General features: G+C 49.2%; 1 protein-coding gene across 3 annotated transcripts; it reads right to left on the bottom strand.

Moving 5' to 3' along the window:
* Nucleotides 1-90: 90 nt before the first annotated feature.
* Nucleotides 91-12,410, bottom strand: IFNAR2 (interferon alpha and beta receptor subunit 2). 3 transcript variants are annotated; one of them, XM_058840924.1, is made up of 10 exons: nt 12,312-12,410; nt 10,070-10,361; nt 8,827-8,923; nt 6,377-6,418; nt 5,932-6,043; nt 5,423-5,592; nt 3,996-4,168; nt 3,574-3,736; nt 2,766-2,884; nt 92-1,467 (listed from the first exon to the last, which is right to left on the bottom strand). In XM_058840924.1, the coding sequence occupies exons 3-10, from the start codon at nt 8,867-8,869 to the stop codon at nt 802-804; spliced, it is 1,488 nt and encodes a 495-aa protein (XP_058696907.1). In that variant the 5' UTR covers nt 8,870-8,923; nt 10,070-10,361; nt 12,312-12,410; the 3' UTR covers nt 92-801. The 3 variants fall into 3 exon arrangements, with proteins under 3 accessions (XP_058696917.1, XP_058696907.1, XP_058696897.1); XM_058840914.1 differs by lacking the exon at nt 12,312-12,410 and having other exon boundaries at nt 10,070-10,386; XM_058840934.1 differs by lacking the exons at nt 6,377-6,418; nt 12,312-12,410 and having other exon boundaries at nt 91-1,467; nt 10,070-10,386.
* Between the last annotated feature and the right edge of the window lie 7,976 nt (nt 12,411-20,386).

The following is a 20,386-nucleotide window of genomic DNA, read 5'->3' as shown; positions in this document are numbered from 1 at the left end:
CCGCTTCCCCGCGGGGCGGGCCGGGCATGGCGGGTTCCCCTCACGCCCCGAGGCTTCTCGCCGCGGGGATTTTAAACGTCGTGAAAATATTTTATTATGAGTTGTTAATTGTAGAAAATGATATAAAAATAAATTCAAAAAGTGTACTAATGCCTCGGTCTACTCTTTTGTCAGCTGAGTATTCCTGTCTCTGCCCCCATTATTCTACTTGATCAGCTGTCTCTGCACAAATAGAGCATGCAGCCAGCAGAACAGGCTTCCCAAAAATCCAATGACAGAAATAAAGAACAAAAAAAAAATTGAAAAAGTGGTCTGGTTGAGAGGCCAGCCTTCCACTGTCCCAGCTGCTCCCAATGTCCAGCCTGGCCTTGGGCACTGCCAGGGATCCAGGGGCAGCCCCAGCTGCTCTGGCAATTCCATCCCAGCCCCTGCCCACCCTGCCAGGGAACAATTCCTGCCCAAGATCCCAAGATCCAGCCCTGCCCTCTGCCACTGGCAGCCATTCCCTGGCTCCTGGCCCTGCAGCCCTTTGTCTTTCCCCACCCCCATTGGGAACAATTTCTAATCCAAAACTGGTCTCTGTCAGTTTGAGGCCATTCCCTCTTGTTCTGTCCCTCCATCCCTTCTCCAAAGCCCCTGTTTTAGAGCCTCTTCAGGCAGAGGAAGGAGCTCTAAGGTCTCTCCAGATCCTTCTCCAGACAAACACCCCCAGCTCTTTCTGCAGGATGTTAATGAAAGGACAAGATCTGTGTGTGCAGTGCAGAATTCAGTTCCTGTAATAAAGTAAAAGTAGCTCTTCCTTCATCTCCTCATGTACCCTGTCCCATGCTCTGTGTCTGAGTCCGAAGGGTTGCTTTCCTCAGAAGAGGAAGAATCTTGCCACTCATGGAAGTCATTAGAACAAGGAGCATCCTCCACACTTCCCGTGTCCTCCAGCAGCTTTGCCTGCAGATCATGAGCACAGTGCCAGTCACCCTCATCCTCCTGGGCTGGAGGAGCTGCAGAGCTGTGCCCGTCCTGCTCCAGGCTTCCCAGCTGCACCGTTTGTAAGCTGATGGTGAAGCACTCGCTGTTCCCCTGGGACTCAGAGAAAGGACTCAGGAACTCACTCCTCATGTCTCCTTCTCCTCCAGGGTGTCCCTGCTGCTCCTGGGACTCGTGTGGCTCAGCAGCCGCGCTGTCCCCAGCCTGGCTGCTGCTGTGCTCACTGCTGCTCACCGAGTACTGCCCCAGGGTGCTGGGGGTGAGCCAGCCTCGGGGCACGCTGCCCCTGCCCAGCCCCTCACGCCTCGTGTAGTTGTGGTCACACGGGGCACTGCTGTCACTGTCACTGCTGTCACTGTCATCGCTGGCACTGCCTCTGCACGCCCTGGCCTTGCTCTTCACCTCTTTGGGGATGATCTCCACAGAGGCCGTGTCCTCTGGCTCATACACCCAAGCTGAGTAGGCCAACTGCCTGATGCATTCCTGGAAGAGTAAAAGGAATTAAATCAGTGCATCCACACTTACAAAACCATGAAAAAAACCCCAAATAACCTCCAGCCATAAGGCTGTTAAACAAATTATTCCTTCTGTGCCACCATGTCAGCTTTTTCTGCAGAGTTCAGGGTATCTAGGATTTCACCTTCTTTTCCATTCCTGAACATCACAGAACCCCAGAATGGTTTGAATGGGATCTTAAGAGATCATCACATTCCAATCCCCATCCATGGCAGGGACACCTCCCACTGTCCCAGGAGCTCCCAATGTCCAGCCTGGCCTTGGGCACTGCCAGGGATCCAGGGGCAGCCCCAGCTGCTCTGGGCACCTGGGCCAGGGTGAGGTGAGTCTTGTCACTCTCTCAACCCTTGCAGTCACCTAGCACAGCTGAGCAATTTTCACTTCCTTTAGAAATTATCATTTGAAGCAATTTTCACCATTTTAACATCCCAAGCCCCACCTTCCCTCTGCAATTCAGAGGATTATTCAATATTTAAAGAATCATGGTGACGATAAAAAAATAAATAAACCTTAGACACTCCTTTTTAAAGCGTTCAGCAATTGTTGGGATGTGAAAGTGATGACACAGCAAAGGACAGAAACATGAGGCAAAAGTCTTAGCAAAAAGTGACAGCCATCTGCTCTGGGTAAGTTTGTAGAAAATGGAAAATATTTATGCAGAAAAATCCTACAGAATTAAATGTAAAAAGTCAGAGACTGTAAAATATAAACCAAGCAAGCAATTGATAGAAACAAGAAATCTTGTTATTTTTGCTTGAAATTTAGGGGCAGTTCAGTCTATGAAAATAAAAAATTAGCTGCCTCTGCATTGGCTTCCTCAGGTGCTAAAACACTTGATCACAGAGAAAAGTCTGAGAGAGATTATTTTATTATTATAAAACAGTGGAACAACTTCTCCTGCACTCTCTCCTCACAGGGCAGGTTCTCCAGCCCCCTGCTCACCCCCTGGCCCTGCTCCAGCCCACACCTTTTGTGCCCTGTGGGGACCAGAACTGGGTGGAATATTCCTGGATATTCCCCTGAGCAGGGTGAGATGATCCTCTCTGTTAGTAACTTGTCACAGAAGCAGGAAGAAGTGGATTTTGAAGATTTTTTCTGAAGATAAGATAAAACTTAGCAGGCTAGAGATCCTTTGACTGAGGAAAACCACAAATGCAAATATTCTGTGCTCTGACATAACTTGTACCTAAAGCACAGGACTGGAGACTGCAGCTGTTAAACTCCCTCCTGCCAGCCAGAGAGGGCAGATGTGAGCTGTTACATACCAAGCTCTGAGGAAGGGATATCTTCGGGTCAATGAAACCTGCTGCATGCACACACTTCAGGACTGCAGCAATTACCAGTGAAAAACAGACAGCACCTGCCACTGCAATTTCATGATACCCTGGAGTGAAAAAAAATCAAATAAACACACATGGAGGAAGTGTCCCATGACCACACTGCAGAGCTCACAGTCACAACAGCTATTAGGAATCACCATTAATTTTGGTTAGAAGGGACCTGTGAAAGTCAAAGTCAAAACAAGACCAAATCTCAAATTAGCTTCTAAAACAGAAGTGACTCCATCTTTATGCACAGTTGGTGGAGATGGCTCAGGGGATTGCCAAGAGATTTGCTGCCCCAAAGTCGATGGGGTTTTATATTCCACTCCTAAATACCCACGATGGGTTCTCTTGGAATGTTTCTCTCTGCCACTGAAGCTCTGGGCTCTGCTCCTGCCACAGGGACAGCAGCAGGGAGCGGCTGCAGCTGGCCCAGCAGGGATTTAGGTTGGCTTTTAGGGCAAGGCTCTTCTTTCCCCAGAGGCTGCTGGCACTGCCCAGGCTCCCCAGGGAATGGGCACGGCCCCGAGGCTGCCAGAGCTCCAGGAGCATCCAGGGATGCCCAGGCTGGGCTTATTGGGGGGTCTGGGCAGGGCAGGGGGGCACTGGGGGATCCCTGGGGGTTCATTCCCACTCAGGATAATCCATGATTTCTGTGATCACTCATTTTTTAGGACTGAGCTGTAAATGTCCCTACACCAAAAGCAAACATGGCACTCTCAGACCAACCCCCTGCCCACAGCTCCGTTACCTTGTTGAGGCTGTGAGTCTGCAGTGGCACATTTCCAGGGGGAGGGGATGGAATGTTTGTTCAGGGAGGCAGTGACCACCACGGACACACAGTAATTCCTGCCAGGATACAATTCTTCAATGACAGTACTAAACACTTCTTCAGTGGTGTTCTGCCGTGGCCTCTGCAGTGAAAAACAACATTTTGAAGTCACTCACTGGCTCAAAAGAGCCCCTGCTCACTCTCCCAGACTGTCCCCCTGCAGTGGAAGGAAGCTCAGATTCTGTTGGCCATGGTCCTTCTTTTCTTCTAAGAAATCAATTTCTATGTTTTCTTTTGCTTCTATTCACATATTTGTTTTTGGGAAGCTGTTAACCATCAGAGCCATTTTATGCCCTCTGTGTTCCTCCCTTAAAGCACAACTGAGCCCCAAATTTCCCTACCTTATGCTCTCCTTCCAGTGATTTCAGGGTGATATCATAATACAGCTCTTTATAGATATCAATTAAAGACAGCAGCTTTCCCTTGTCCCTGTAGTGAGAGGTTGGCAGCTTTATGGTGACATTGATGCAGCCTGGACAGGAAGTGATACTCACTTCTGGAGGTCCCAGAATTGCTGTTGGAAAACAAGAAAGAGGAAAAACTGATGGAAAAAAGACACACTTCATCCAGTACCAATTCAATTTCTGATGCATACTGAGCTGGCTCAGCACATTCCAGAGGGGTCACCGCTGTAAATCCACGAGGCATTGCAACATTCAACATCCACAGCCAAATCATCACTTCCCCCAGAGACACATTTTAAAGGGAAAGGGGTGGAAGAAGCAGAAAGGGGACAGAGGCTTTGCTTTAGCTTCAAAGAGATTTGTATCTACCTGAGATTAAAGCTGATGTTGAAGTGCAAGAATAGAATCCTGTAATGGTTTGGGTAGGGAGGGACCTTAAAGCCCAGCCATGGCAGGGACACCTCCCACTGTCCCAGCTGCTCCCAATGTCCAGCCTGGCCTTGGGCACTGCCAGGGATCCAGGGGCAGCCCCAGCTGCTCTGGCAATTCCATCCCAGCCCCTGCCCACCCTGCCAGGGAACAATTCCTGCCCCAGATCCCATCCAGCCCTGCCCTCCTTCAGCTTAAAGCCTCTCCCCCTAGTCCTGTGCTTTCTATTAAACCAGCTGCTGTGGGACTGCAGGGCTCCTCCTCAGGGATGTTCTCCAGCCCTTCAGTTCTCCTTCTGCCCATTTTCCCCATTCCCTCCAATGTTCCCTCATTTCTCACTCTGGAAGTGGACACAGCAGCTGCCTCTGCTGACTTCAAAGGAGACATGATCAGTTTATCCTCCACAGCTCTCCAGCTGTTCCTCAATTTCTGCCTCTGTTAGCTCAAAACTCAATTTTAAGCAAAGCCAAGGGTGAAGCCACCTCTGGCATTAAAGACAAATATCTTCAGCAGGGAAGAGGGCAGACTGATGGACAAACAATCAATCTTTTCCCCACACCTGGTGCAGACCTGGCATTTTTTAACTCAGCATTCACTACTTGAACACACAAAAACAATGTTGTTTTTTAAATTATCTATCTTACACAGCCAAGAGATTTTTACTTGGCATTTGTCAATGCACAACTGTATTTCCTTTGTATTTATTACATATATATATATGTATTTATTTCAAAACCAGAGCCTTACTCCTTTATCAGAACTACTCATTTCAGAAACTTATCTATATGCTTGAAGCTTTGTAATAGATCTATGAAATACCAGATACAAATAGCCACCAACCCAGTGGAGGCTTACAGCAAAGGGAGCAGAACATAACAGAGGCATGAGCTGCTAATAAAAACTACAAAAAGAAGAAATGCAGAGAGGGAACTTACTCTGAGTGAATGGCTCAAACTTATGCACATAAGAACTGGGCACCTGAGCTCCTCCAACGCTCTGAACATAGTAAAAATACACCGCAGATGTGTCATTGAAATCCTCTGTCAGCTCACAGGAGAGCTGGGCAATACCTGAACACTGCCGAGCACTCAACCAGGTCTGCCACCTGCAGAAAAGAGCAAGAGCCTCAATTCTCTGATATGAGAAGGCATGGGAGTGTGAGGAGAGCATTTCTGAGGGAAAGAAACCCAGAAAAACTAAGAAAAATAAAAACCCTCAGCCTTAGTATTTTCAGAGGATCCCAAAATCCCAGGGGCTGGAAAAGCTCTCCCAGCCCATGGAGTCCCAGCTGTGCCCAATGCCCACCTTGTCCCCAGGGCAGAGCCCTGAGTGCCACGTCCAGCCCTTCCTTGGGCACCTCCAGGGATGGGCACTGCAAAGCTCCCTCCTCTTTGGGTCAATAAACGTTAAAAGTAAAATTTGTGCCTCATTTTGTGTGACTTGCCTGCGGTCTTTGTACAGCACGTTGTAGGATGCTGGCACAGCTGGGTCATCTTTTTCCTGCCAGGACAAAATGTGCTGGAAATTGTGGGAGTCCATCTGGAGTTTTATTTTTTCTAGAAAGGAAAGAATAAAAATAACAAACAAACCAAACCAAAATAAACAAGCACAAAAAAAAACCCCACAAAAAAACCCAACAAACAAGTCAGACTTGCAACAAGTCTAATAAATAAATCCATTTTAGATCAGCTCAGGATTTGCCCCCAAAAAGCAGCCACAGGTGAGAACTCAGCACAACAGACAGAGCAATGCAAAGCACTGTGCACATGGATTACATTTCTACAAGTTCTTTCTCCAACAAGCATGAAGTTCCAAAATGATGACTGATGAGTATGTGCAAGTTATGAAATGTGTTAGGTAAAGCATTTTAAAGATAATAAAACTCTTACCATCCTGGCTGCAAACAGCTGTAGACAGAAAGGTGAGGTACACTGGAAATTGAAACTCTGTATTAATGCACTGGTGTATCCACAGGATCTGATTCTTATTGCAAATACTCATGTGCAACAATTGGGTTCACACTAAGCATTCCCTGGTGGAACTGTTACTTTCTTTCACATCTTCTTAGGACTTTCCCTCCTTCTCCAGAGCCTGGGAGAAGTGTCCATGGGCCTGGAGCTCTGAGGAGCTGGTTCTTAGATCTCTGCTCCCTCCACGTGAGGTTCAAGACTCAGTGTCAGCAAAAGCACCCAAGATGGTCTCATCAAATCATGTCTTGGAGGACTCTGACTGTACCTTACTGAATAAGGTATTCAAACACCTTTTCAAAGGTATTTTTCAAGCCATGCCAAGACTTTTAGAACTGATCTGGGAAAATATTCCATTGTTGCTTGACTCATCCTCATAGATCCCAGAATGGTTTGGGTTGGAAAGGACCCCAAAGAACATCCAATTCCACCCCTGCCATGGCAGGGACACCTTCCACTGTCCCAGGCTGCTCCAACCTGGCCTTGGACACCTCCAGGGACCCAGGGGCAGCCACAGCTTCCCTGGGCAATCCTGTAATTCCAGAGGTTCCTACATCCCAGGGAAAAAAACCTCCCTAGGACACTGTGATCCACCCTGGACCCCACTGCATCCAGGAGTCTTTTAATTGACCAACCCAGCTTCTCATTATTCCCATCTTTTCAACACAGTGCTCCAAAATACTTGAAGTTTTTGTTCTAACTCCTCTAATTTATTTTTTTTCTCAAGACTTTTTAGCCTCCCTTCTGCTTTGAGTGTAGCAAGGGGAAACTTCCTGTTCTTGTTGAAAGGCATTTTGTGGTCATGCCTCTGACTCAGGAGATGCTGACTCCCACACTCAGTTGGCAAAAACAGTCACTACTTTAATTCCAAACACATTTCTTCTCAGGTTTTTTTACATTAAATCCATTTGGAAAGTTCCTCCCTTATCTTCCCTAGAACTCTCTTTTGCCTTGACCTGTTGTGCTAACAAGATGTGCCACAGTCAGCACGACTGTGAAAAGAGAAATCTGGACCTTGAATCAGAAAATTTAAACAATCTTTACGGAGATCCACAAATAAATGGCTTTAACTGCAGTTAAATGTAGAACAGTGGATTTCTTACAAGGCAGGAGATCACCCATTCAGAAAATAAAACATGCATTGGGGATATATAAAGCAATGTTTTAACAGTTATTATTATCTGAACACAAACTCAGATTTGTAATAATTTGTGTCTGCTGAGTTGTTGGTGCATTCCAGTGAGCATTATTTGATTTTTCAATGCCTCTTCTCTAGCCAAATTCCTTTTAGCTTGAGTTCAAACCACCTCTGAACTTTGTTTCAACAAACAAGTTTAGCAAAGGAAGCTGAACTGTTTGTGTTACACTCTTACAGAGGAGACACAGCCAAGAGAACAAGTAACTGGGAAAACTCAGCCTGAGGAAATACAGATGGTCTGGAAACTGCATGGGAATCTTCTTCAGCCTCACTGCAGTTTCTACCACCCCTGGCAGTGTCCCAGGCCAGGCTGGACATTGGGAGCACCTGGGACAGTGGGAGGTGTCCCTGCCAGGCAGGGGTGGCTCTGGGTGGGGACAAAGGTCCCTCCCAACCCAATCCAGTCTGAGGTTCTGGGATGATGATCTTGCCATTTTTACAGAATTAAAGGATCCTAACAAATCCCCTCCTCACAACAAGTACAGCTCAGCCAAACTCTGCTTGTTTCACCTGCTAATCCAGAAACTGAGGAGTGCTGGAAAAAATCAGAATAAAAAAGAAAAACCCTCACATGGAACTGAGAGTTCTGGGACACACAGGGAGGCAAAATCATGGAATGGCCTGGATTGGAAGGGACCTCAGAGCCCACCCATTCCCAGCCCTGCCATGGCAGGGACACCTCCCACTGTCCCAGCTGCTCCCAATGTCCAGCCTGGCCTTGGGCACTGCCAGGGATCCAGGGACAGCCCCAGCTGCTCTGGCAATTCCATCCCAGCCCCTGCCCACCCTGCCAGGGAACAATTCCTGCCCAAGATCCCATCAAATCCTACTCTGAAGCCATTCCCTGGCTCCTGGCAATTCCTGCAGCCCTTGGCCCCAGTCCCTCTCCAGATCTCCTGGAGCCCCTTCAGGCCCTGCAAGGGGCTCTGAGCTCTCCCTGGAGCTTCTCCTGTCCAGGGGAGCACCCCCAGCTCTCCCAGCCTGGTCCAGCCCCTGCTCAAGGTTTATGCACAGAACAGAGGGTGCAGGGGTAAGCCAAGAGATCCTTACTCTGGGAATTACCCCAGGAGAGCTCCACAGTAATGCTCCCTCACTTCATTAACTCAGCAGGATTATGAAGGCATTAATGAGCCCCCAGCCCTGCTCCTCTCTAACCCAAGGCTCTGGAACTTACCAAGCTGACAGAAAGGCACTGGCACATCCATCAGGGCTCCCATGGAGATCAGCAGAGAAACCCCTCTGCTACTGAAAGAAACATTTTGCTTCTGTTCCTACAAATACATGAAAAACATGCACATTTTACTAAATTATCACAATAAATTACCTTAGTAAATCCCTTTTAACTAAACCAAGCTTTCTGTACAGTTATTTTACCCTCTCCATTGCCTGAGGGAGGACAGTGGTACTGAAAGAGTTACTGGGGGAGGGAGGGGGCACTGATCCTTATTTTATTGCAATTTTGTCCATTTTATGGCAAGAGCACTTTCCTTTCTCCACATGGAAAGGGCTTTTACCATTTCAAATAAAACAGAAACCATGGTACGATTTTTTATATTAGCTTTGCATTAAGATAGTATCTGAAAATTCAATGCCATTCACTCCAACTTCATTAACACAATGAAAACAAACTTTGCTTGGCTCTGTTTGAAATAAACTCATCTCACTGTTGTAAGAAAGGTTTCCAGAAAGGGAACAGATCAATAGGCAGCTTAGAAAAAAATAATTATAAAGGAGTTATGAAGTTTATGTTAGAATTTTTTAATGCATAAGATCTATTAAAAGAATCCTTCTCTTCACTATTTTTTACTCCATTTAATATCCCCACAATATTAATACCCACAGGACCTGGTGTTGAGTTAGCTGGGCAAAGGTATATCTATTTTTAAAGAACCTCCCCTTCAGGTTTAATAAAAATTAACTGCTTTTTAATTTAACATTATTTTCAAATACAACTGGAATTATTTTCTCTACAAAACAACCAGTTTAAAATCAGGCCAGAGCACACTCTGCTCAAGCTTAATCCTGTATATTCATATATTAACCTGGGATAGAAGACACCTGTTAAAACCAGGTGAATTAAAACCCCGTGTCTGAGAAGTCAATCTCCCTGTGCCCAGAGTTCTGGCAGAACTGTAAAGGTCACTGGAGAAATCTTGGGAACTTGGACCTGGCCAATTGATAATTCCACAGCCTAAAGCAACGTTCCCCTCATTCTATTAATTTATTCAAGCAGAAGTCAGTTCAAAGAGCACTTGCACCTTCAGGCTGGGATTTTCCAGCTTGCTCAAAATGTTCCCTTCAGGAGAAAGCCTTGGGAATGCTGCATTCACTTGGCAAATGACTTCTTTTCCCTGTCAAGCCTTGCAGTTAATCCCAGGCCCTGTTCAAAGCACTCCACGCCCAGAGGGATTGTGCACCTCGGATCCTTGCTGCCCACGCTGTCAGGGATAACAACAATCCCAGTGGGAATCACACGTGGCTCCATGTGATCACAACGGAGTCTCCTACACGGTGCATATTCAAAGCCAGCTTATTTGTTCAGCACCTCAGAATGTTTGAGAAAAAGTGATAAAATGTGTTCATCTCCAGGCTTCCACAGCTGCCTCAAGCTGGATTTATCCTGCAGATCTTTCAGTGCCAGGGAGATTCCAGGGAAAAACCATTTCTGTCAGAACTCTGCAGAGCTGTCCTTCCTCATCCTCTTCAGAGCTGCAGCAGAGAAGCCATGGAAACACCAGTGAGTGCAGCCCCCCAAGCCCTGGCTGTACCCACAGGAGATCCCCTGGCAGCTTCCTGGAGCTCCTGAACTCAGGGTGACACTTGCACAGCATCCCCAGCTGCACTTCATGGAATCTACAGCACTGCCTTGGGCTGGAAAGACCTCAAATCCCACCCATTCCCAGCCCTGCCATGGCAGGGACACCTCCCACTGTCCCAGGAGCTCCCAATGTCCAGCCTGGCCTTGGGCACTGCCAGGGATCCAGGGGCAGCCCCAGCTGCTCTGGCAATTCCATCCCAGCCCCTGCCCACCCTGCCAGGGAACAATTCCTGCCCAAGATCCCATCAAATCCTACTCTCAAGCCATTCCCTGGCTCCTGGCAATTCCTGCAGCCCTTGGCCCCAGTCCCTCTCCAGCTCTCCTGGAGCCCCTTCAGGCCCTGCAAGGGGCTCTGAGCTCTCCCTGGAGCTTCTCCTCTCCAGCTGAGCATCCCCAGCTCTCCCAGCCTGGCTCCAGAGGGCTCCAGCCCTGGGATGATGATCCCAGTGGCTCTCAGGTTCAGGCTGGATGGGGTTACATTTCCTTCCAATCAGGAAAAAACAAAACAAAACAAAAGCACCTTTGAGGTTTTGAAAGTCAGTGGATCATATTTCAGAAAAGCTTTACCTCAGTTCATCGGAAAACACCCCCAATTCTCTGAAACAAGCTGAGGGCCTATTTATTTACAGAAATCAGCTTATGGGATTAACTGAGAGAGGCAGAGAGACTGACAGCAGGGAAGTCTGCAGAGGAGCGTTCTAAGCCTGCACAGGGACCTCTGGATGTCACCCAGGCCAGGCAGGGTCACCTGGAGCAGGGACACTGGAACGTGCCCAGGGGGGTTTGGGGTGGCTCCAGAGAGGGAGACTCCAGCCCCTCCCCGGGCAGCTGCTCCAGGGCTCTGCCCCTCCATGGAAGGAAGCTCTTCCTCAGGCTGGGCTGGAATTGTTGTGTTTTAGTTCCTGGCACTGCCACCACTGAGCAGAGCCTGGCACCATCCTCTGATGGCCCCGGAGCTCTGTACAATCCCCTTCCCCTGAACCCACCCGAGCCAGGGAACCACATTGTGGCTGTAGCGTTATTCCCACCCTCGACTGCTGGGAAACTCTGGATAAGCCGCTTCTAAGGATATGGAAATCATTTAACCACAATAACCCAAGGCCATTATCAGCAGCCCTTTATTCCATGGGCTGCCACAGTGCTGGGGAGGACACGGCCTCAGGCTGGGCCAGGGGAGGCTCAGGGTGGACAGCAGCAGGAATTTGCCCATGGAAAGGGAGCTCAGGCCTTGGCAGGGGCTGCCCAGGGAGCTTTGCAGTGCCCATCCCTGGAGGTGCCCAAGGAAGGGCTGGACGTGGCACTCAGGGCTCTGCCCTGGGGACAAGGTGGGCATCGGGCACAGCTGGGACTCCATGGGCTGGGAGGGCTTTTCCAGCCCCTGGGATTTTGGGATCTGCCCATGGAGGGATCCGAGTGGGGCACACGGGAGCCTCGGGGATGCTCCAGCCTGGGCGGGGGCCGCAGCGAACCGCGCCTGAGCCACGAGAGCCTCACAAACACCAGGCCTCGATGCGATCCCCGCACCAAAGCCACCCCCAGGCAGCTCCCCGGCTAACGCGGGGGTCAATTCAGCGAGCGGGACGCTGCCAAAAGCAAACCCGGCGGCTTTTTGGGGCTCCATGCGCAGTTCAGGGGGCGCCACACGGGCCTGGGCCCCACACGGCGGCAGCAAAGCGCTCCCGGCAGCCGCGGAGCCTTCAGGCAACCCCCGGGAGGGAGCGCAGCTGGAGCGGCGGCCCTGACCCGGGCTCCGCCTCAGGGACCCGCTCCATTGTCACCGCAGGGCCCAGGGGCAGCAGGGGGGACACGACACCGCACACACCGCCACCTTCCAGCCGTACCTCGCGGCGGGGAATCTCCACGGGCTCCGCTCCGGTTCCCCATCGCTGCTCAGCGTTCCTTAGCGGCGCCATCCACCCCAGCGATCCCCAGCGATCCCCGGCGCTGCCGCCCGCGCCGCCGCCGGGCGGAAAATGGCGGCGGAGCCGGGCCGGGATGGCCACGCCCCTTTCACACTGACCACACCCACACGTGATGAGACCACGCCCCACAGCCGCTGGCCACGCCCACAATGACCACAAGCCCCGCCCCCAGCCAGCAAACCCCGCCCCTCGCCTCAGACCCCGCTCGGTGCCGCCATGGCCGCCCTGTTCTCCCCCTGCCTTTATTTCCTTTTCTGTGCCTGCTCCGGGCCCGCTCCGCCGTGAGGCACAGCTGCGGAAACACCGGCTGATCCCCTGCCTTGTTCGCACAATCGGAGTCGCAGAAGGGTTGGGCTGGAGGGACCTCAGAGCCCACCCAGTGCCAGCCCTGCCATGGCAGGGACACCTCCCACTGTCCCAGGAGCTCCCAATGTCCAGCCTGGCCTTGGGCACTGCCAGGGATCCAGGGGCAGCCCCAGCTGAAGGGAAGGTCCTGGGGGTCCTGGCTCATGGCCAGGGGAGCTGAGGCAGCCGTGCCCTGGAGCCAGGAGGGACATCCCTGTGTGGGGACACCGGGGCCACCAGCAGCGGCCAGAGGGGAGGGACTGTCCCGCTCTGGGCTGGGGCAGCCTCACCTCCAGTGCTGGGGACAGCTCTGGGGGGCTCCAGAAAAGATCAGAAGCTGTTGGAAAGTGTCCAAAGGAGGAACACGGGGATGGGGAAGGGTCTGGAGGGGCCCCACGAGGTCACTGGGTCAGTTGAGCCTGGAGGAGCCTGAGGTCAGAGCTCCCCGGGGCTGCAGCTCCTCCCGAGGGGCAGCGCAGGGACAGCTCCGGGCTCTGCTCCTGCCACAGGGACAGCAGCAGGGAGCGGCTGCAGCTGGCCCAGCAGGGATTTAGGTTGGCTTTTAGGGCAAGGCTCTTCTTTCCCCAGAGGCTGCTGGCACTGCCCAGGCTCCCCAGGGAATGGGCACGGCCCCGAGGCTGCCAGAGCTCCAGGAGCATCCAGGGATGCCCAGGCTGGGCTTGTTGGGGGGTCTGGGCAGGGCAGAGGGGCACTGGGGGGTCCCTGGGGGTTCATTCCCACTCAGGATACTCTGTGATTCTCTGATTCTCTGGGCATCCTCTGCCAGCCCCTGCCCACCCTGCCAGGGAACAATTCCTGCCCAAGATCCCAAGATCCAGCCCTGCCCTCTGCCACTGGCAGCCATTCCCTGGCTCCTGTTCCTCCAGCTCTTGTCCCCAGTCCCTCTCCAGCTCTCCTGGAGCTCTGTTAGGAATCATTCCCACCATTCCCTGAGTGTTTCCACAGCAGAGCCCTGGGCTGGTCCCTCTCAGGGATGTTCTGCCCAGGCTGGGTGTGAGCAGCAGCAGAGCCGTGCCCTGCAGGGCAGGAGGAAGCAGCTGAAATTCTGAATTTCCTGCTCCCCGCAGCCTCTGCCCTCTGTTTCTCTGTTACTCTCATTGCAAAACAGCATTACAGAGAATTACCTGGAGAGTTCACTGCGATTTCCCTGGGACAGCGAATCAAATCTGATTTAAAACCAAAGAATCGTTGAATTGCTTTGGTTGGGAGGGACTTTAAAGCTCATCTCATTGCACCCCCTGGCACGGGCAGGGAGCCTCCCTGCAGCCCTGGCTGCTCACTTTGCTCTGTTTGCTCTTTCTGCAGGGCAATGGCAGAAGTGTTTCCTTCTGGGGTTCAGTATTTTATCTCTGAATTTGGAGCAGAAATCTGATTTCTGCTGAGAATGTCTTGAAACATCCTGTTTTCCACTGTTCTTGTACCACACGGGCCTTTTGACTGTGCTATTGTCACTGGGGATTTCAGCTGGCAGAATAATTGCCACAGAAGTTGATAAAACTGGCCCTTTGCAAAGAAGTGGAGAATAAAAAAAGATGTATTTTTTATTCTTGGTGTCTTGATTTGTTCTGTGTGGGCTCTTCTTAAACCTCAGTGTATCCAAAACTAGGAGGGACTGCTACTTCCCTCTAATTTTTTTAAGTTCGTGTACAGTCCTAATTTTTTAAAAATTTTTTTTCATGTTCAGGTTTTGCAATCTCAGGTCAGAAAGAAATAAAAAATGCAAGATTTTGAGAAGGATTTCTTGAAGTTTTCCCAATTAAAACAAACTGGGATGTGTCTTTTTTTGGCCTGAAGGTGATGCTGTTTCTCTAGGAAAAAAATACTGGAAAAGCCATTGGGAAGTTTGGTGGAAAATACTTTTGTTGAAATTCAATATACACCGATTTGTGCTCTTTGTGTTGCCAAGTTTTCATTTCCATCCCTTCAGAAGCTTGAGTTCTGTCTGAGCAGAACTCAGTTTGTTAAACTTTCCAGTATGCCACGGATCAGCACACTCAAAACAAAAGCCAGTAATTCATTTTTTTTCAATTATTATTATTTTGAACGTTCATCCTTCCCGTGTGTTGTGGTGCTGGCCCTGCTCTGTGCCGTGCTGTGGGGTTTGTCTGTGGTTTCTGACCCCACAAAACTGGTTTTACTTGTTGGTTTTGAGAGATGTGTCTGTGCAAAGCCCAAGCCAGGGCAGCTTTTGGTGTTTCCTCAGTAAATGACTCATTCCTGTCCCTTTTTGTCACCTCTGGGGTTTATTGTTGCCGCTGAAGATGAATAGATCACACAGACACAGGTGGAGGTGTGGTGAAAAGAAGAGCAGAGTTTATTTTTCCCCCCAGGATTTAGAGGCTTCTGACCACGGCCAGGGATTGGATGGTCAGGATAACACTTTCTCACAGCACTGGCCATGAGAGATGCCCATCACAAGATGTGTAACAGAAAGAATGTACACATATCTATGTTTACAGTTACTGTCCTGGGAAAGTCTTTAGAAATCTATGTTAGCAAGCTCAGAAGCTGAGTTTTCAGGGCGACAGTTTGTCTCAATTTCTGACAGCCAGGAAAACTTCTGCTCTCTTTGCTGCCTTCAAAACTTGGTGAGACCCTTCTTTTTACTGAGAACCCTTTAGTTTTGGGCAAGGTTGTTTCAAATCCCTTTAATTTCCTTCTCCTCCAAAATTCCTGTCACCTTTTCCCTTCCCTGTTTCAAATCCCTTTCCATGCTCAGGTTCCTCCCTGGCAGGGTGGGGAGGGTTTGGGATGGAATTCCCAGAGCCCGAGGCCAGGCTGGACATTGGACATTGGGACAGTGGGAGGTGGAATTGGGGCTGGAATTGGGGGATCTGTAAGGTCCCTCCCAACCCCAACCACTCCATCATTCCATGAGGAATTCCATGAAAAACTCCAGGAGTTTTCATGTGGAGGCTTCTCAATCTCCTCACATCCAGCATTGCAGCTGGACTCGGTGATCTTAAAGGTCTTCCCAACATAAATGATTCCATGATTCCATGGAGAATTTCATTTCCTTCTCCTCTAAACTGCCCGACACCTTTTCCCTTCCCTGTTTCAAATCCCTTTCCATGCTCAGGTTCCTCCCTGGCAGGATGGGGAGGGTTTGGGATGGAATTCCCAGAGCCCGAGGTCAGGTTGGACATTGGGAGCTCCTGGGACAGTGAGAGGTATCCCTGCTATGGCAGAACTGGGATTAAACAATCCTTGAGTTCCCTCCAGCCCAAACCATCCTGCATTTCTATGATTCCACGACTCTTTCAGCCAAATTCCGTGTGAATTTGTGGCACCTCAGTGAGGCCAACAAACCCCTCAGGGTTTGCAGTCAGGGGCAGAATCCCTGGTGATTTATTTTCATTAAAAACCAGCACTGAGCTAAAAAGCCATCAAATGCTTTCTGGGGCTGCTAAAAACTCATAAATGCTCTGGATTTGGGTTTTTTTTTCTCAGCTTGCTCAGTTTTAGAGTAATCATTGCTTAGCACCTTGTAAGAGCTGCAGGAACTGCACAATCCTGGATATGCCAACACATTATTCCCTGGGTGGCAGCAGTGGTTTCCCAGTGTTCTCACACAAATATAAACACAGCAACATGAAATCAGTGTTGCCCAAAGCAGATCCTGCATCAGCTGGGATCTCACAGCCTGTGGGCTTTAAATCCCCACGGGTTAATCAATATGGATGGCAGTTGTTCTCTGGCACACACCAGATGAAATAATAATTTATATTTCTCCTGCTTTGCTCTGTCTCCTCACTAAGGTGGAACACTGAAATAGCAAAATGAGTGTCGGAGCAGTTGGATTTATTTTGTTCCATAAGAGTCCTGGAGGAGGAGGATGCTGGAAAATCCCAATCACCTTGGTTTGGGGAACACGTGAAGGCTGCACCTCAGGGGGTTTTATTTATGTTTTCCCTTTTGTAAACTTCTGGATTTCCAGTCCTGGGAAGAATTTCCTCAGGATTTGACTGAGTAAGATGGAATGCATGTGAACCAGCCCATGGAGGCTGAATAAAGGTGGTGGAATTTCAGATTTCCACTGTTCCTGTAGCCCTGCAAGCATTCACATCCTTGGTTTTACAGGAATAACCTCAGTGAAATAAATGAGATTATTAAATGAGTGTGAGTAAAGGGGCTTGGAATGGTAGACAAAGGTGCAGAAAGGGTGGAGAACTTTAATTTCCAGTGGGACTTTCAGCCTCCAAAAGCTCTGGGCTCTGGACAAGCTCTGGTACCAAGATTTCTGCTGCTCTCCCTGCTCTTTGACTGCTCCTGTTGAGTTCGGGGTTGGGTCAAGCTTTGTTCCTCACAGGAGAGTTTGAGCAGGTGGAAAAGGAGCAGGGCCAGAAGTTGCCAAGCTGGGGAAGGGCTGGATCCCCTGGCAGGATCCCAGAATCCCAGAATCCAGGTGGGAAGAGCCCTCCAGGATGAGGCAGTCCCAGCCAGCATCAGCCCCAAGGCTGTCCCCAAGGGCCACATCCAGACTCCTCCTGAGCATTTGGGATCTGGGTGCACAGGAACAGCTGCTCTGCTGCAATGTTGGCTGCTGACCAAAGGGATCCTGACAGGCTGCCCCCAAAATATTCATGTCTGGTAAAAACCTGCCTCTAAATGTTCCAATAACTCCATGGCTGAGGGTCACACACCACACTGGGATGCCCTGTCCTTAATTCCTAGTGGAGAGGGACACCTGGGATGGTTCTTTGTGGCTGAAGAAAAATCCCAGAGTCCCAGAATCACCAGGAGACTTTTGTGTTCATCCAGCATCAGCCCAAAGCCTGTCCCCAAGGGCCACATCCACACTCCTCTGGGACAATTCCAGCGACTCCAAACCTCCCTGGGCAGCTCATCCCAAGGCCTGATCGCTCTTCCAGGGAAATTTTCTTTCCCAATCTCCAACCTGAGCCTCTCCTGGTGCCATTTGAGGCCTTTTCCTCTTGTGCTGTCCCCTGGGGCAGTGCAGAAGGGAAGAAGTGCAGGGTGGACCTGGGAGGAGCATCACAGATGTGGGCACAGATTTCACTTTCTCCTGCCTGAGAGTGGAACAGGCTGAAGCCTTGAGCTTCCCTCTTGGAGCTTTGCCCTCCCTCGATGCTTTCCTGGGTGTAAATAACCAATAATGACACATCAGAGCCTTGTTTTCCTCAGGAAATCGTTGTTAATGTTATAATAATGTCATTAACAATGTCATTTGCAGCTCAGCTGGCAGCAAACATGTGCTGACCTCGTCTCTTGGTGGGGTGGGGATTTCTGGGCTGCCATGAAGATTCATTTCTGTTGGCTCTGCAATGGGAATCCCAGGAAAAAAACAGCTGGAAATGTGAAGGGAGAGTGGAAAGAGTCCCCCTGGAGCATCCCGTGGATGGGAGGAGTGTGGTTCATGTTCCTCAGCCCAGAGCAGTGGCATTTCACCTCTGGCTGTGTCCCACCACCTTCACACCCCTGGAAAACTTTCCTGAAGGGGAGAGCTGGGATGGGAGGATTTCTCCTCCAGCCCTCTTTTCCCTCTTTCCCAGTCACTCTGAGGTTTGCCTTTGGAATTTTTTTTGCTTTTTCTGCAGCTCATTAACCCTTTATTCTCCCCAAATCTCAGGTCTCTGCCACCCTTTGAAGCCTTGTAGCCTCCCAGGTTTGTGGAGAGCAGCAGAACTCCCACTGCAGCAGAATTTGGTGGTTTTCCCTTCCCCTTGGGTGGATTTTTTTGCTGCAGTGAGGATGGGAAGGAGCTTTTTGCCCAAAGCAGGACCCAGACTGCTCTGACCACGGCACCCAGAGGCTGCAATAATCTGGAGGGTGAGCTGGGAACTTCAGCTTTCTCCTTTTTTTAGCCAAACAGGACAAATACTCACAGGCCTTGTGTGGAAAATAATTGTTTAACCTGACTCCCACTCTTTATTTTGAGGAAATACTGCAGAGTTTTGCCAGAAGATGGCAATTGGAAACACTCATTGTAAAACCCTTCCTTTAATTTTACAATTTGAAACACCTCCTAATAAAAGGATTTATTGTAGTGGGGATGTGTTGTTAATTATCATTAGACCTCTGCTTTTGACTAATGCTGCTAATTAGTTTCTGCCCTTGACTTTTCCCAATTAAGGAGTGGATGCCTTGGTGTTAAACACGTGGGCAGATTATCTAATTAGATGAAAGGAGCAGGAACTCTCTTTGTAGGTAATTATTGGGACTTTGAGGAGTTGTTTTGCAGTCCCAGAGCTGCTTCTGCCTCTGGCTGGTGGCACAGGTGGGTGGGAGCCCTTTGCTGCTGATCCTTCTCCTGATTTACACGTGCAAGAAGTGAAATTATCACGATTCTGCAGCAGGAGAAATTCTCCCATTCTGTTTTTCTTTCTGAAAGAGGGGATGGAGGACACTGGTGGTGTTTTGGGGGGTCCTGGGGGTGTTTGCTCTGGAAAAATGAGGCTCAGGGGGGCCACAGAAGGGCAGTGAGGGGGGTCTTGGTGTCCCAAGGAGAGGAAAATGACTCAAATGGTACCAGGAGAGGGGCAGACTGGAGATTAGAAAGAAAAAATTGTATGGAAGAACAGCCAGGCCTTGGGATGAGCTGCCCAGGGAGGTTTGGAGTCCCTGGAATTGTCCCAGAGGAGTCTGGATGTGGCCCTTGGGGACAGGCTTTGGGCTGATGCTGGATGAACACAAAAGTCTCCTGGTGATTCTGGGACTCTGGGATTTTTCTTCAGCCACAAAGAACCATCCCAGGTGTCCCTCTCCACCAGGAATTAAGGACAGGGCATCCCAGTGTGGTGTGTGACCTTCAGCCATGGAGTTATTGGAATATTTAGAGGCAGGTTTTTACCAGACATGAATATTTTGGGTGCAGCCTGTCAGGATCCCTTTGGTGGGGACATCCCTTTGATGCTGGGTGGGACTGGCTCATCCTGGAGAGCTCCTCCAACCCCAGGAATTCTGGGATTTGTCTTTATCAAAGCAGCCCTTAACTCTGACCTCTCCTTCCACAATCCACTCAGCCCTGGGGAGCAGCTGTTAAATCATTCCCAGCTTCCCATGTCACAACCTGTGGGATCTGTGGAATTAATGTTGATTTTTTACATCAACAAAACCAACTCAAAATACTCAATGCATACTCAAAATACTCAATACTAACTCAAAATACTCAATACAAACCCAAAATACTCAATACAAACTCAAAATACTCAATGCAAACTCAAAATACTCAATACAAACTCAAAATACTCAATGCAAACTCAAAATACTCAATACAAACTCAAAATACTCAATACAAACCCAAAATACTCAATACAAACTCAAAATACTCAATACAAACCCAAAATACTCAATACAAACCCAAAATACTCAATGCATACTCATAATACTAAATTCAAACTCAAAATAATCAATGCATAATCAAAATACTCAATACAAACTCAAAATACTCAACACAAACTCAAAATACTGAATACAAACTCAAAATACTCAATGCAAACTCAAAATACTCAATGCAAACTCAAACCCAAGAGCTTTTGGGCCAGTTATAATTATCAAACACTCTCATTGCGTTAAATGCAGTTTATTTAATTGAAATTAAAAGAAATTAAGCCAGAAATTGCAGAGATGTGTTTTCAGAACTGATTTTTTTTTAAATAAAATAAAAT

Source organism: Poecile atricapillus, chromosome 1 (assembly GCF_030490865.1).
Source record: "Poecile atricapillus isolate bPoeAtr1 chromosome 1, bPoeAtr1.hap1, whole genome shotgun sequence".
Classification (NCBI taxonomy): domain Eukaryota; kingdom Metazoa; phylum Chordata; class Aves; order Passeriformes; family Paridae; genus Poecile; species Poecile atricapillus.
This window is presented reverse-complemented; position numbering and strand designations above follow the sequence as displayed.

What these genes read in the sequence shown, in the direction of transcription:
- IFNAR2 (XM_058840924.1), bottom strand. Translation starts at nt 8,869, where the DNA reads ATGGGAGCCCTGATGGATGTGCCAGTGCCTTTCTGTCAGCTTG. An exon ending in AGTGCCTTTCTGTCAGCTTG is followed by an intron (nt 6,419 to 8,826) that starts GTAAGTTCCAGA and finishes TTCAATTTCCAG; the next exon opens with TGTACCTCACCTTTCTGTCT. An exon ending in GTGCTGTACAAAGACCGCAG is followed by an intron (nt 5,593 to 5,931) that starts GCAAGTCACACA and finishes TCTTTTCTGCAG; the next exon opens with GTGGCAGACCTGGTTGAGTG.